The sequence below is a fragment of the Juglans regia genome, chromosome 9 (genome assembly GCF_001411555.2).
Source record: "Juglans regia cultivar Chandler chromosome 9, Walnut 2.0, whole genome shotgun sequence".
In the NCBI taxonomy this organism is placed as follows: domain Eukaryota; kingdom Viridiplantae; phylum Streptophyta; class Magnoliopsida; order Fagales; family Juglandaceae; genus Juglans; species Juglans regia.
The window spans coordinates 11,981,601-11,996,180 of NC_049909.1; the positions used below are offsets into that span (position 1 = coordinate 11,981,601).

A 14,580-nucleotide genomic window follows, 5' to 3' on the forward strand; every position below is an offset into this window, starting at 1 on the left:
GAAGGCAATTTGTAGCCTTTGGTCATCAGGTATATTATAATAGGCAAAGAATTGTTGAGCCTTAAGAATCCATTCTATTGGCTCTCCCCCATCAAACTTAAGAAAATCCAACCTAAGTGATCTAGCTTGTATACCCTCATTACCCTCAAACAAAGGATTATTACTCACCTTAGCATTCAGATTTGAGGAACCTTCACCTGAATTTTGGTTTCCAGGTATTACTACCAAATGTTCATAACTAGAAGCCAAATTGTTAATTTGTTATAGCACTGCCTCTAACATGCCTCTTTGCTTTTCTTGTTTTTCTCGCAAATGCAGATTTTCTCCTTTTAATGATGCCACTGCTTCAGCTAACTGGGACTGCCAAGTGCCTTCCTCCATGTTGCAAGAACGCGGCTCAGAGACGACTGTTATGTATTGTGATATGTAGAAAAATTAAAGTTGTAAATTTTCTTTGGCTATTCGAGGTGCCAAGGGACTCCTTACTTAGTAATTTGAGACTGGAATAATAATCTTCATAAAAACAAACTTCATAATTACAGGGATTTAAATAAGACGTAAATAACAACCCACGGCATGACCTACAGAATGACCCACGTCCCACTAACTGACCACTTTAGAAAGCCACGTGAAGCATAAACTAAACAATTGGACTTAGTCAAAAGCTAAAACCTACTACATGACTCCAACATAAAGCAACAAATATTAAATAGACTAAAATACCCAACTTAATAACAACAATTACAAAGAAACCCTTTACTTCCTTAAGGCAATTTCCCTATCACTTCAGTAACCTAGCCGCCAAGTAACAGGGTTAGGATTAGGGTTAGGGTTCAGACCAAAAAAGTGGGAGCAGGATAGAGGAGAGAAGGAGAATCGACGGGAGGAATGGAGGAGAATGGAGAGAAGTAAACGTGAAGAAGGGGAATGAGAAGGAAACGCACAGTTTCAATTGTCTGTTTTGCACCATTTCGCTCATTCCGTAACTCACCGTTTCATTTTCCTCTCCCACTCAGTGTTTTGTTTGTTTTTCAAATCCCGCGCAGAACACTTTGTTTTTCCTCTCCTGCCTAGCACTCCAAAACTCCACTTTTCTCTTTGACAAAAACGCCCCGTTTCAATTTTCAACTTTGTGTAAGGAGTACAAAAAATCGACTATCTATAGATTTTTTTTTTAAAATAATACTCAAATTTGTTATTAAAAAAATAATACTTAAAAAATATTTTTCTTTTTAATCCACCCAATAAATATGTGGATTTAGGGGTGTCAAATCGTGTCAACGGATCATGTTCATATCGTGTCAAGGCATGTATATTATACTATATGGATCAACCCGATCACGATCTGTTAAGCTTATCATATCAAAATCTCAAACCCTAACACGATCTATTAACATAACAGGTTGACACGACACGACACATTTTGACCCATTAGTAAATGCTACGAAGTAAGTTAACACGACCCAATCCGTTTTAACCTGTTTATGTAAATGGGTTGAACAAACCCGAAATTAATCTATTTGACTTGGTTAATTTTAATATAATTTTATATAAATGTTAAATTTATAATATATATAAAAATATATATAAAATTAACTACAAGTCTAAAATTACAATCTAAACAATCAAAATATCAAAATTAAAATTCTAACAATTTTACTTTTAGATATAAGGTTATAATTATAATTTTAACTTTCTTAACAGGTTATAACGAATTAAAACAGGTTGATCTGTTATCAATTTATTAAATAATCTTATCTTAACGGATCAATCCATTTTAACTCAAATTCATTAAGACTAAACTCAAATCCATTATTATCGTTTCACATCAGTGTTGGATTATCACGTGTCACCTTACGTGAATCCCGCGTTCCTGCTCTGTAATGTATTATGAAGTCGATCAACCAGAGATCGAAGCCTCCAGCCCATCACTTCGAAACAGTCGGACATTGAGCGACATACAGAGAGAGATGGCGGTGGGTAATGCATTTCCAATACCCCAATTGAGACCTCCCTTCTCCTACAGTAGCTCGAATTTCCCCTCCAAGAAATCCAAAGCCAGTCTCTGTTTCGTTCTGGGTTTGGGTTGTTGCTCCCTCCTGACCAACGACGCTATTTCTTCAAGTAAGAGCCACAAGAACTCCGGTCTCGTTGCCATTGCTCCAGTAACAGTAGCAGCAACAGCAGTTCCTCCTTGGAATGGGATTGGAACCGCCGTTTCTCTGAGATTGAACAAGGTGAGAACTTTGCCTCTGTTCTCGAGGTACCGCCCTTTGCCTCTGCGACTTTTTTTCAGAGATCGAGATATAGAGATTATCTTTTCCCTTTTTCTCCCTTAATTTTTCTGAATTATTTATTCTGTTCTCTATGTGGGTTCATCATGTGGTGCCCCATTTAGATGATTTACGGAAAATTTGATGCATAAGATTTTTTGTAAGTTCATATAAATATGACTAGTGAGATATGGGGTAGGAAAATTTGAAGGCTGAAAAATGCATGCTTCTGAAAGCGTAAAGAGACAGACTTCAGACTAGTCTTCAGTGTTATTAAAGTGACTGTGCAAATTGTAATATTGCACAAAAGTTGCTAATTCTCATCTCTCTTCTTCATATTTTATTTTATTTATTTTTTTGGCGGTGAAAAGTGGGAGGAAATGTTGCAAGTTTTACGCGGTCTACATTTTTCTGTGACCCAAAAGGATTAAAAAAATTTATTAACCCGGGAACCAATAGCCTGGAAATTATTGGAGTCGTGTTCTATCCTATCAATTTTAGAAATATCCAGGCAGCTAGGTTCCCCCGGCCCCAAACGAAACTTTTGTGGAACTGTGATTATATTGTATATTTAAGTTGTTTGCCTCACTTCTGCTTTATGAAGTATAACTATAACGACTGTTTGTTTAGCGATTTTAGAGTAATGTAGTTGATTGTTTGTATTAAAATAAATTGAAGTAAACTTCATTTACAGCTGTTGAAGTGATTCTATGTCCCTTTATTGTTTCCAGAGGAAAAGAAAGAGAAAAAAAAATGGAGGGGGAGGGGGAGGGGGAGGGGGAGGAACCAGAAATCAACATCCCACGATTTGGAAGCTTAAAATCAAGAATAGATTGCTTTCTGATTTATTTTTTGGGTATTAGAGATAGTTTTGCCTCATAATGACCTTTAGACTATGTATCCCTAATGGTCTTGAGATTCATCTTTTAGAGAACTACAGAGCCTTTATTTCATGTCTTTGTTGTCGAAAAGGCTCTTAATACCGATCCATTTTGCAAGTTGAAACTTTAGATTTACATGTTATATTAAAGAACAATATTAGAACTGATACACCTAGGAAGATGAAAATACATTAGTTGCGGGAAGAATAGCCTTAGTTTGAAATCTTGCCATAAAAATTATAAAAGAAAAAAAAAAACATACTAAATGTCAGACTGGGACTTGTACCGTGTTTGTTTAGTTCTAAGAAGTTTCCATGCTTTGCAGTTCCAACCTGAAGTGTCCGTCGTTGGTCTCTAAACCGCTGTCGCTATATATGTAGGTAGGATGGTGGGTGGGCTAGGCCTACAACCCGATCATGTCAAGCCGGGTTTGGACCCGGTCCGATACATATGAAAGCACCAACCCGAACCGGACTATTCAGGTCAGGTCAAACCGTCTTTATTTATTAAAAAAAAAATATGCCATTTTTTTTTTTTTTTGGGCATCCAAACACAAGCTGCATGTATAGAAAACATTGGTCCAGATACAAATTTAAATAACAAACTGATATTGAGTCCAGATCCAAGGCATTATAGTCTGGGTCAACTTACATAAGCCTTCTTGGTTCCATCGGGCCTGATCAAAGTGTTTAACTTTCTTGGCCTTAATGTCATACATCTTCTTCACGGCATTTTTTATCTTCTTCTTGTTGGCACGAATGTCAACAATGAAAACCAGGGTATTATTGTCCTCAATCTTCTTCATTGCAGACTTTGTAGTCAATGGATACTTGAGAATCTGATAATGGTCCAACTTATTTCTCAGTGGAGCACTAATGCGGGATATTTGGGGTTCCTCTCCTTCTTCAATGTCTTTGGTCGATGAATTATGACAGTTGTCCTGATCTTCTTAGCTTTCTTCTTAGAAACAGGGCCTGATTTCACAGCCTTGGCAGCCTTAAAGGCTTGAGCCTTTGGATCAGCCTTTTTTGCAACATCAGAACACTGGGAGAGACAAGGATAGCTGCAGCGGCCATGGACTCGTAGAGAAGAATCGACATGAGATTTACGACACGGGCTAAAAAACACTCACACAAGAAAACCCAAAAACCAGAACTACCAAAAGAGGCCCCATGAAACCTGGCCTTGCTAAACCTCTGTGACCTCCATTTTCTGAAGAGTCAGAAACCCAATAATGAAAACTAAGAAAGGAAACCTTTAAAAGATGAAATTGATGATGAAGAAGTTGAGAAGATAGAAGAGGAAGATAGTGAGAATGCAAAATCTGGTACCCCGATAAAGAGATAAAGAGTCCTGTTACAGAAAATGGAACAAAGAGAAAGGGAGCAGCAAATATGCGCAACAGTGAGCATGAACGGCAAGGAGAACAGAGCATGAACGGGGAAGAAGAAGAAGGCGCAGGGGCTAGGGTTCGATGTGGAAGTGAAAGGGAAGGTTAAATAGCGGGTTCCAAATGACAGCCCGACCATTCATCGGGTCTGATAAAGTCGAAACCAACTTTTGATGTCACCCGACTTTTTCGGATTGGGTCTAATCAGGTCGCTCGGGTTGATCGGCCCATCGGGCATTTTGTACAGGCCTAGGGTGGGCCAATCAAAAGACTCAGATGATCCCTTCGGTAGATTAGTACGCATAACTCCTGGTGTGGGCAGATTTGTTGGCAGGAGTTACAGTCCAAGATAAGGTTTTTCTTTCCTTCTTTTTCTTCGTCTTCTTCTTCTCCTTTATTTATTTACATTATTTTTGTTAATATCTTGTCTATTATTTGTTGCAGGCTGTTGGTAAATGCAGCTCTAGGAACTCCATTATTTGAAATTTTTGTGGTCAAAAACACTGATGAGACATATGTCATGCAGGTTACTTATCGATGCTTCTTCTAGATTATTGCTTATTTATAGATGGCCTGAGATGACTAAATTATGTTTTATAGTTTGCTTTGACTTCAATGGTTCGAGTTTTGACCTGGACCAGGTAGTTCAAGTAACATTGCATTGTTTGAATACCGTTAAATGATGAATTATCATATGGAGGAACTATATGTAGCATCTGGACTTCATTCTACCCTTTTCTGTTAGTCTCTTGACGTGGCTTAAGTGGGGATCTTTTCCTTTGGAGAGTCAGGTTCCCCAAGTTTTATTGCAGTTTATATGAATTATTCATGGTATGCTGTCTATTTACAGGTTGTATACTTGCAAAGAGCCAAAAGGAAATTCAACAGATTCCAGTTCACCATCTAAGTTCACAAAAAAACCACCCTTCTTTTGTGCTGCATTCCTGTGAGAACAGAGAAGCTTAGATCATGATACTGGAGAAAGTAGCTTGTGTAGAGTCAAAGTGGCAGCTCTTGCAGCTCAAAGTGTCTCTGAGCTTATGCCTCCTGATATTGCCAAGGCCTTTGGAGTGCTGACAATGTTTCTTTAAAGGGGAAATTAGATTTAAACTATTGCATTTGAGATGTGGGCAGTATATATACTTTATCACTCTTCTTCTTTTTTTACTTATCAAAAAATAATTTCCTGTTTTGCTACTCATAAATATGGGATAGACTCATTTTGATGCTTTCTCATTTTACTTAAACTTCCCCCCATGGTCATAATTGAGGTTTTGAAATCCAAAGTAAATAGTGGAACTCCATTAATTTAATTGAAATTGCTACTCAAAACATTTAATTTAATACGAATTGCTGATTTTTCTTTTTAGAGTTTTGATATTATATGTCAGTTTTTAATATTTAGAGCTGAATAATTTTTTTCCAGTATTTAAATTTTGGATTGCATCACCCTTTCTTGTTTGTTTCTCTCCATTAATTTTAGTTGCAACAATATGCCTTTTTTTGACAAAGAAATATGTTCCAACTCAATTCTTAGGTTTCCAGAAACATGCGTGAAATTGTCGAGGTTGCTGCTAGTCCAGCACAGCAGATTATTTGAGTATACAACTTTTAGTCGGATTACCACTTCCAGAGGAGATTTAGATCCTTTTTCAGGTGAGCTTGCTTGTATATCCATTTCCTTTTGTTATTAGTACTCATCCCTTAAAATCCAATGTAAGCATGTTGTTTTGATGGTGTAACCTGCTGTTGAAACATAGGCCTGTATGTTGGCATATTTGGTCCTTAATTATGGCACTAAGGTGGTACAATTGCGGCATAAGTGTGGTGACTGGAATGCTGGGGATGGTGAGAAAAGTCTTCTTATATGGAGTTTTTTTAATATGTAGAGACAGTCAAGCTGATTGGGGGATCTAAACGTTCCTGCTGGCCAGGTTTTTTTTTTTTTTTGGGTTTTTAAATTTTTTTATGGTTATGCTGGTTTACACTACTTGCATCACTTAGGTTATTATAACACTAAATCGTGTAGTTTCGTGCTAAAATTGGGAGATGAAATCGCTTGTCCAGCCATGCAACGTACCCAAATGAATTAGGAGTGGTAATTGTGTTTGAAATTCCTCTCTCTCTCTCTCTCTCTCTCTCTCTCTGTCAAAGCCTCAACCATGTATTTGGTTATTTGGAACAAGTAGGTCGGAGTAAATCTGTTTCACAACTATTACCCATACCACTGTTAATCTGCTTGTAAGAAATCTGTGGCATGCATCATTGCTCATACCCTAATTATCGCTACCTCAAATTTGGTCAACTTGGAACTTTTCAGACATTATTTTCTCCATACCTTAACCATTCATTCTGGAATGTCTTCTCTCTACAAGCCTGTTTACTAATTACGTCTCAAATTATTAAGCCGTACTTTTCTTCATGGTTTTTTTGTGGGCAGGGAATCGGTCTGTATGTCAAAGGCACAGAAGATCTTGGTTTGAGCAAAGAAGACGGTTTTACCTTTTCTTGCATTCCTTTTTTTTGTTTTTGGAAAATTTTCTCATTAAGACTTCTTTTGTTTTTGGCTTCTCTTTTGAGCTGTATATTAATTTTGCTGACCAACCAATTGGTTCTAGTGGAAGATTTCTTCAGAATGCTAAAAGTTGTGTGAGCATTTGCCTATTGTTAGCTATGGAAATCCCTTTTCTTTCATTATAATTATCATTAAGTGGTCCAGCCAAAATAGTATAAATTGATCTTTTGTTGTGTAGCACATAATTACTTTAGTCACAAATTCACAGCTGTGGTTGCAAGTCTATATGGAAAAGTAGATTATGGGATATCATGTTAGTCCTTAAAAGTAAAGAGAAAAGTGTGTGTGGGGGGTTTTCTTTTTGGTAATTGAAACATAAAGGCATTTCAGAGTTTTGTAGAGGAAGTGATGCTTTACTTGTTCCTTTCAGGTATATCCTGGTGAGATCTATACTATAGCGAGCTAGCATTGTTGAAAGTAGTGTCTTTGTGGGCAAAAGGTAAAGTCCATTATTTTATTTTCTTTTTTTTCAAGGCTTCCTGTGATTGCTCTTCTAGAGTGGTAGGAGGACCTTTGTTTTTCTTTTTTCTTTCCACTATTCTCTTGGCCACTGACACAATTATTGGAAGGTTTCAGACTTTGAACCTATCCTATATGAATTGTTGATCAAAGCTCTGCTTGTCATTTGAACTCTCTCTTGAGATTTATCATGTTTGGTTTGGTATTTTTTTCAAAATTTTTTAAAAAAATTTCAACTTATACCCAAAAACATATTTTCATTAACAGAAAATTTATATTTCAAACTTTTGATCCAATCATTTGTCTAGAGCTCATTGAAAAGGGGAAAAAAAATAAAAAATAAAAAATAAATTATTCAAATTTTCCTATTTACTTTCACAAAACTCAATAAACAATATATCTTTAAAAAAGTTCAAAAAATCCTCACATTCTCAAAGCTTTTCACAACCAAGGATACCTTAGTGGGAGAATCTGTCAATTAGAAGAAGATAAAGGAGAAAGAGATTGGGAAGGAAATTGTACTCTTTAAGGTTTTATTTATTTATTTAGAACACAAAAGAATAGCCCACTCCTAAAGCAACCCAAAAGATGAAAACAACTTTAAATAACTTTTTTGGACATTGTGTCATAACTTCACTAAGAGCTTCAAGTCCAAACAATGCTAACTTTGATACCTCTTTTCTTTTTCTTTCTCCCTCTGTGCATATCTGTTTTTGTACAAATAGATCAATGTTTTGTCCAAAACCCTACTTTATTTTTAATTGTCCGTTGGTGAACTTTCATAATTTTCTTACTTTCATAGGATACTGCAATTCATGTGAGGATGTGGAACTATATAGTCTCATCTCTAGAAAATAAAAATAAAATCGAATAAAGAGTAAATATAAATAGGGAAATTATTACTATTATTTTTATTATTGATAAGTTTATTTGATTTTTAATCACTTTATAAAAATAATGAGAATTATTAAAGTGCATATACTGTGAATATCAAATATTATATATCATAAGATTGCGGATATAATACGTATATTATAAGGGTTTGTTATTAAATCATAATAAGTTTAAAATTTGACTAAAAGTTGAAATTTTTTACTAAAGCCAAAGTCATTGAAGAAACTAGTTTACATTGGACTGTCCATCACAAAGTCAAAATAATAATATAATATTATGTATTTTAATAATAATTTTTTTTAGTAATTTTTTTTATATTTTGAAAATACACTCCATATATGTATTCAAAATTTAATTTTTACTTATAATTATTGTTTCTCAACTATTTTTTTCCTCAACTTAATTATCTAACATAATATAACCTTATTTACAAAAAAACACTTCCTAGAGATAATCTGGACAATATCTGTTCATTGTCAATAATTTCAACTTGTGGATAAAATTTGTGAATAAGAAGGAAAAATATCATTGTTGATTATTTGTGAATAAAATATAAGTTTGATGAGTAAATAGTGATTTTCTAACTTTGAAAATTCCTTTAGAGTTACTATAACTCAAAATCTAAACTAAAGGTTTTAACTAGTCCAATGCAAATTATTTATATAAAATTTAGCTATATTTTAGATTTTACTGACATTTGGCTAGTCCTTATTTATACAAAATTTAACTATATTTTAGATTTTATTGACATTTGAATAGTCCAATACCAGTACTCGGGATCATGATTCTCTAAAATTCTTTGAGTCTTTTAAGTTAAGCAAACTTTAAGTAGTATTTCCAACTAAAATGATTAACCATCATCATTATTTATTGATGCATAAAAGTTTAATTTTTAAATTTGGGAAAAAATAATTAAAATTTGAAAAATAATATATTCTCGAGAATTTTGGAAGTAAGAAAAGAAAGTAAAGTATTTTTGGATTTGTTATATCAATTCCTTCTATCCATTTTTAATTTGAGCAAAAACTAGCACTCAACATTAAAAATTGCAACAAATAAGAGGAATCTTACTCATAATTTTAATTTTTATTATTATTTTATTTTTTATAATATAATATTATATAATTAGATATTATTTATTATATTTTATTTATATCCTAATCATGTAATGTTATATTATAAAAAGATGATAAAAATTGTGATCAATAACAGATTTTTTCTTGCCGAAAACTTTTACGCACAGCATTTAGATATTGTAAGAAAAAATCTATTTTTTATTATGTGGCGGTACTCCATTGGTTGACTGGGTTAGAAGTTTTGCATCTTTAGTTGACACGTGGACTGAGTTCCACACGGAAAACGAGAAAATGGTCCCTACGGCGGAGCATAAAAGTTTGTTACATCTTCCTTTTCCGAGTCACCAAACACAGCTCTTTTTCTGTGTCGTTGAAAACCCGGGAAAGCGAAAGAAAATAAAAATGGAAGCTCATACCCAGAGCCCGCAGCAGCAATACAAAGCAACCATGAAGAAGTCGTCTTCTAGGAACTCCGATTCGTCTTCGAGGAACATGGAGTCGCCCCACTCGCCACTCCGCTTCCACTCACCGCAACTATCCGAGCTCGGTGACCTGCCGGAGACCCCGCCTTACGTGTCACCGGAGAACTTCCCGGATAAACCGACGGAAAAGTCCAAGGCGATGGTTTCCTTTGACAGGTTCACGCAGTACTCGCCGCTACCGTCACCCTTGGGCGGCCAGAAACAGCAACAGCCGGAGAACGAGGGAAAGAACAGAAGTGTGCAGGCGGCGGATTCTCCGTCTCCAGTGATGGTGTTCAACCGAGCGATGAGGGAGGAGCCACCGCCGTCGGTTTCGAGGTTGGGACCGGGCAGTGGGGGGCATGGTAGGAGATCGGGGACGGTAGCGTCGATACCGCAGACGTCGAAGAGGGAGGAGATACAGGAGAGGGCTGCGCTAGTATTTCGGGTGAGCGAGATTGTGCTCTGCTTGATTTCCTTTTCGGTTATGGCGGCCGATAAAACCCAGGGTTGGAGCGGGGACTCCTTTGACCGCTACAAGGAATACAGGTCTCTTTCTCTCAACTTTCTCAACGTTTTTGTGTTATTTATATTTACATACAGTTCCTCTTTATGTTATTTTTTCTGTGAATTTGATGATAAATTATACTGAATAAGCACTGTTTATAGGTTTCTCTTAATGTTACTTCTTTAAATTTGAAGACTTTGATCTAATGAGTATAATTAGCAATCTCAGCATATATGATAGATTTCATCAAGTTACTTTTTTTTTCAATTTTCAGGGTTAGTTTACTCTCTCTCTCTCCTCTCTCTCTCTATTTGTGAAGGAGTCTCAAAAGCATCCTTAGAATCGGTTGGTCTGTTCATCGGCTTTAGCATCCTCCTTCACTTCCTCTGACCATGTGAAATCCTTTTCATTTGGTTTGTGTTGTAGTAAACATTCCCTTAGCTTAAGGAGTTAACTACATGATGTTCTTAACTTATCTTCAATCAGTTATGTGTGTATGCGCGCGCGCGCGCGCGCGTGCAGTTGACTGATTAGCGAGACATAACTCCTCTGTATTATTTTACTCTGCGTAGACATTGCTTGATTTTTTCTACTTTTTCTTTTCTTTTTTAATCTATATAGAAAATATTGACAATATTTGCAGTGTTTTTTTTCCTTTTCCGCCGATTCCTCTTCTTATTTTCTTCTTTTGAGGTATTTGATGTGATGCTAAAGTTCATTCATTGGCAGGTATTGTTTATCTGTGAATGTCATTGCATGTGTATATTCCGGGTTTCAAGCATCTGATTTAACCTACCATATGTTCACTGGGAAACATGCGATCCGCCACCACTTACGCCGCCACTTTGATTTCTTCATGGATCAGGTAAGTTGTGCAGCTTCCGAATCCATTCTTCATCTTACTTTTATCATACTGAAATTGCTGATGATTTTCATCTCAGTTCTGCATGTTTTATGCATAATGGAAACCCCTCAAGTATTTGGATTTAGTTTAAACTGTTCAATCCACTTCACTGGCATATATATTATTTAGATTTTCATCTCAGTTCTGCATGTTTTATACATACTTCACTTCACATCTTCCAGCTCAATCCACTTCACTGTGTAAAAGCATGTCACACTGGACTATAGGTTAGCATGTTATTCCATAAATCTACTTTATTTTATATGGGTTAGACAATATGATTGATTTGTTGGAGGTTGTTTGCTGTTAGCCATGCATGTAACGTTTTAGCTTGTCTAAGAAGGCATTTTCATGAGTTATAAGTTGGTGTAGATAGTTGGTGAGAGTGAATATTAAATCAACGTTTGAAACCATTAGGAAATACTACAGGTGTTCAAACAGATAATAGTGTGAATTTGGTGGATATATGGCTCTCTCTTTCTCAGAAATACAACTTAGCTAGGGGCCTCTCTTTGTTAATTTCCAAATGTTCCCATCTTTTGGGCATGCCAGTAATGATTAATCTTTAGGGCCTTAATCGATCAGTGTTATTATCTTGACAACCTTTTATGTTGTTGTGCACTAAAAGCTACCATTTGCTTTGTTAATAATAAGCAGATACTGGCATATCTTCTCATATCATCATCCTCGTCGGCAGCCACCCGGGTTGATGATTGGCAATCAAACTGGGGTAAAGATGAATTCACAGAGATGGCTAGCGCGTCTGTCGGGATGGCCTTCCTGGCTTTTGCTGCCTTTGCCTTTAGTTCCCTCATATCTGGTTACAGCCTTTGCACCCGTCAATTTACATGATCTTGGGAACCATTCTCATGTTTCTTAATTTCATCTCTATGTTGTGGATGATTGAAGAGTATATTTTCATGTTGTACAGAGAGATAATAGAGTCAATAAAAATAAATAAATAATTATAAAAAATTTATTGATTTTTGTAATAATTATGACTCAGCCAGCCACTTGACTCCAGCACCCTGTTTCTTTATGAGAAAAGAAAGGAAGGATTCACAAAGGGAAACCAAACACCGGAAATTTCAAGGCCCAGTCCTCTAATTTGCTTGTTAATTTTCAACTTGTGACTAACAGAATGGGCCTAGTCCAAGAGCTTTAGTGAAACATGGATGAGCTTACTGTTTATAAAATAACTCCTTAATTTTTATTTTTTGGTATGTTATTGCAAATGGTGTGGTAATTTGCATTACTCATTTGGGAGGGTTGTGTATTTTCTCTAAAAAAATACATGCTCAAAAATAGAAACATGAAAACTAAATAGAGGCCCACTTCAAGTCCATTTAATTACAAGTAACAACTATGATGTTCATCGGAACTAGATTTATGGTTGGTTTGATGCCACAACATGCTATCACAAACCTAATGAATAATCAATAGAAAAAATATCTTCCGTTTAAACCAAGACTCAAAAAATAGGTTAAATTCAGTCGATTCAAATTGGATCGGTAAGAAATCAAATCGATTTTAATCATCATTGAATCAGTCCTTATCCGATTTTGAACTCGATTTTGACTTTTCAAGCCTTCGTTTGGATATTAAGATGAGATGATATAAGAAATTTATGAATAAAGTGAAATAGTTTGTGAATAGTAGTGAAATTGTAAGTTAAGATGTTTTATAGAATTTTGAAAAAAAAAAAGTTGGTTAAAAATATTATAAAGTTAAAATATTGTTATAATATAATTTTTATTTTGGGATTTGAAAAAGTTAAATTACTTTTTATGTTTTGTTTGGAAGTTTGATAAAGTTGTAATGATTAAATAAAAAAATTAAATATTTGAAATTAAAAAGTATTTGTATTTTTTATATTTAGATGTTGAGATGAGATACAAGAAGATAAAACAATCTTACAACCCAAACGGGGCATTAATTATATTCTTTTCCTATGAACAGGCTATTATTCATTATCTATCATCTGCTTCACTTTCGTGTCTCTCTCTCTCATTTTAAGCTCTAAAATTCGGTCTAGAACTCTAAAAATTCAAATCCCTATACTTTAATTCAATGCTCGATATTTTAGTCTGTTAACTCTCCATCAATATTATCACTAGCTAACTTTAATATAATTACATATAGAAACACTCTTATTATTAAGATAATGAGATAAGATGAGATGATTTAAGATGAAAGTTAAAAATTAAATAAAATATTGTTAAATTATTATTTTTTAATATTATTATTATTTTAGAATTTGAAAAAGTTGAATTGTTTATTATATTTTGTGAAAAATTTTAAAAAAAAAAATTGTAATAATGAGTGAAATGAGATGAAAAACTTTCACTATTCAAATGGAGTCTAAGGCTGCGTTTGGATTATAAAATACTTTCAACTCATCTCAACTCATTATTATAATTTTTTCAAATTCCAACACAAAATATAATAAACAATTCAATTTTTTCAAATCTCAAAATAATAATAATATTAAAAAATAATATTCTAACAATATTTTATCATCTCAACTCAACTTAACTCAACTCACTTCAACGTCTAAACTCACCCTAAATCAGGTGGGTTTGGATACACAAAACATCTCATCTCATCTCATCTTATTATTATAATTTTTTTAAATTTTTATATAAAAATATAATAAATAATTAGACTTTTTCAAATTTTAAAATAAAAATTATATTTTAACGATATTTTATCTCATATAATTTGTAGCGTCTATCCAAATCCACACTTAAATTGGAGGATTGACAAGGACTGTGATCCATCTTGATGTACAATGTTTTTATTTTACAGAATCTCTTTTTGATTTGTTTTTTTGGTCCTACTTTCCACTAATTAATGTCAAGATTGAAATGATATAATTAAATATATGGGGGTGCATGATATGGATGTAGATTCCAGCTTTATTTCTTTTCAAAATATTATTTCATTATTTCTTCTTTTTCTTCTTCCATTTTCTTCATGGTTGTACCAAGAACTTAATCAAAATCATCTGAAAAAGACATCCATTTTTATACCAATAAACAAAAATAAAAAAAGGTTCACGTGGGCGTCCTCCATTACCCATGTTCATGTGTATAAACGTGGACTACCTGACAAATATTCTCAATCAGATCAGATCATATGCATCTTTTTATGGTTGGT

General features: G+C 34.4%; 2 protein-coding genes across 9 annotated transcripts; one reads left to right on the top strand and one right to left on the bottom strand.

Moving 5' to 3' along the window:
- Positions 1-3,632: 3,632 nt before the first annotated feature.
- LOC109004098 (50S ribosomal protein L23, chloroplastic-like) lies at positions 3,633-6,245 on the bottom strand. The gene is given in 7 exon segments (XM_035693841.1): positions 3,633-3,802; positions 3,804-3,844; positions 3,846-4,033; positions 4,036-4,281; positions 4,410-4,507; positions 5,393-5,488; positions 6,169-6,245. Coding segments are annotated over 7 exon segments (888 nt in total). The 3' UTR covers positions 3,633-3,660.
- Positions 3,686-12,400, top strand: LOC109004096 (CASP-like protein 4A3). 8 transcript variants are annotated; one of them, XM_035694053.1, is made up of 10 exons: positions 3,686-4,898; positions 4,989-5,070; positions 5,186-5,284; positions 5,395-6,200; positions 6,305-6,478; positions 6,574-7,039; positions 7,490-7,558; positions 9,802-10,558; positions 11,247-11,382; positions 12,079-12,400. In XM_035694053.1, the coding sequence occupies exons 8-10, from the start codon at positions 9,840-9,842 to the stop codon at positions 12,271-12,273; spliced, it is 1,050 nt and encodes a 349-aa protein (XP_035549946.1). In that variant the 5' UTR covers positions 3,686-4,898; positions 4,989-5,070; positions 5,186-5,284; positions 5,395-6,200; positions 6,305-6,478; positions 6,574-7,039; positions 7,490-7,558; positions 9,802-9,839; the 3' UTR covers positions 12,274-12,400. The 8 variants fall into 8 exon arrangements, with proteins under 8 accessions (XP_035549946.1, XP_035549945.1, XP_035549943.1 ...); XM_035694052.1 differs by having other exon boundaries at positions 6,574-6,642; positions 6,985-7,558; XM_035694050.1 differs by having other exon boundaries at positions 6,985-7,558.
- The last annotated feature ends 2,180 nt before the right edge of the window (positions 12,401-14,580 follow it).

Excerpts from the sequence above, each read along its gene's own strand:
- LOC109004096 (XM_035694053.1), top strand. The coding sequence starts at position 9,840 with ATGGTCCCTACGGCGGAGCATAAAAGTTTGTTACATCTTCCTTTTCCG. Across the intron at positions 10,559-11,246 it reads GACCGCTACAAGGAATACAG|GTATTGTTTATCTGTGAATG; the intron begins GTCTCTTTCTCT and ends ATTCATTGGCAG. Across the intron at positions 11,383-12,078 it reads TTGATTTCTTCATGGATCAG|ATACTGGCATATCTTCTCAT; the intron begins GTAAGTTGTGCA and ends AATAATAAGCAG.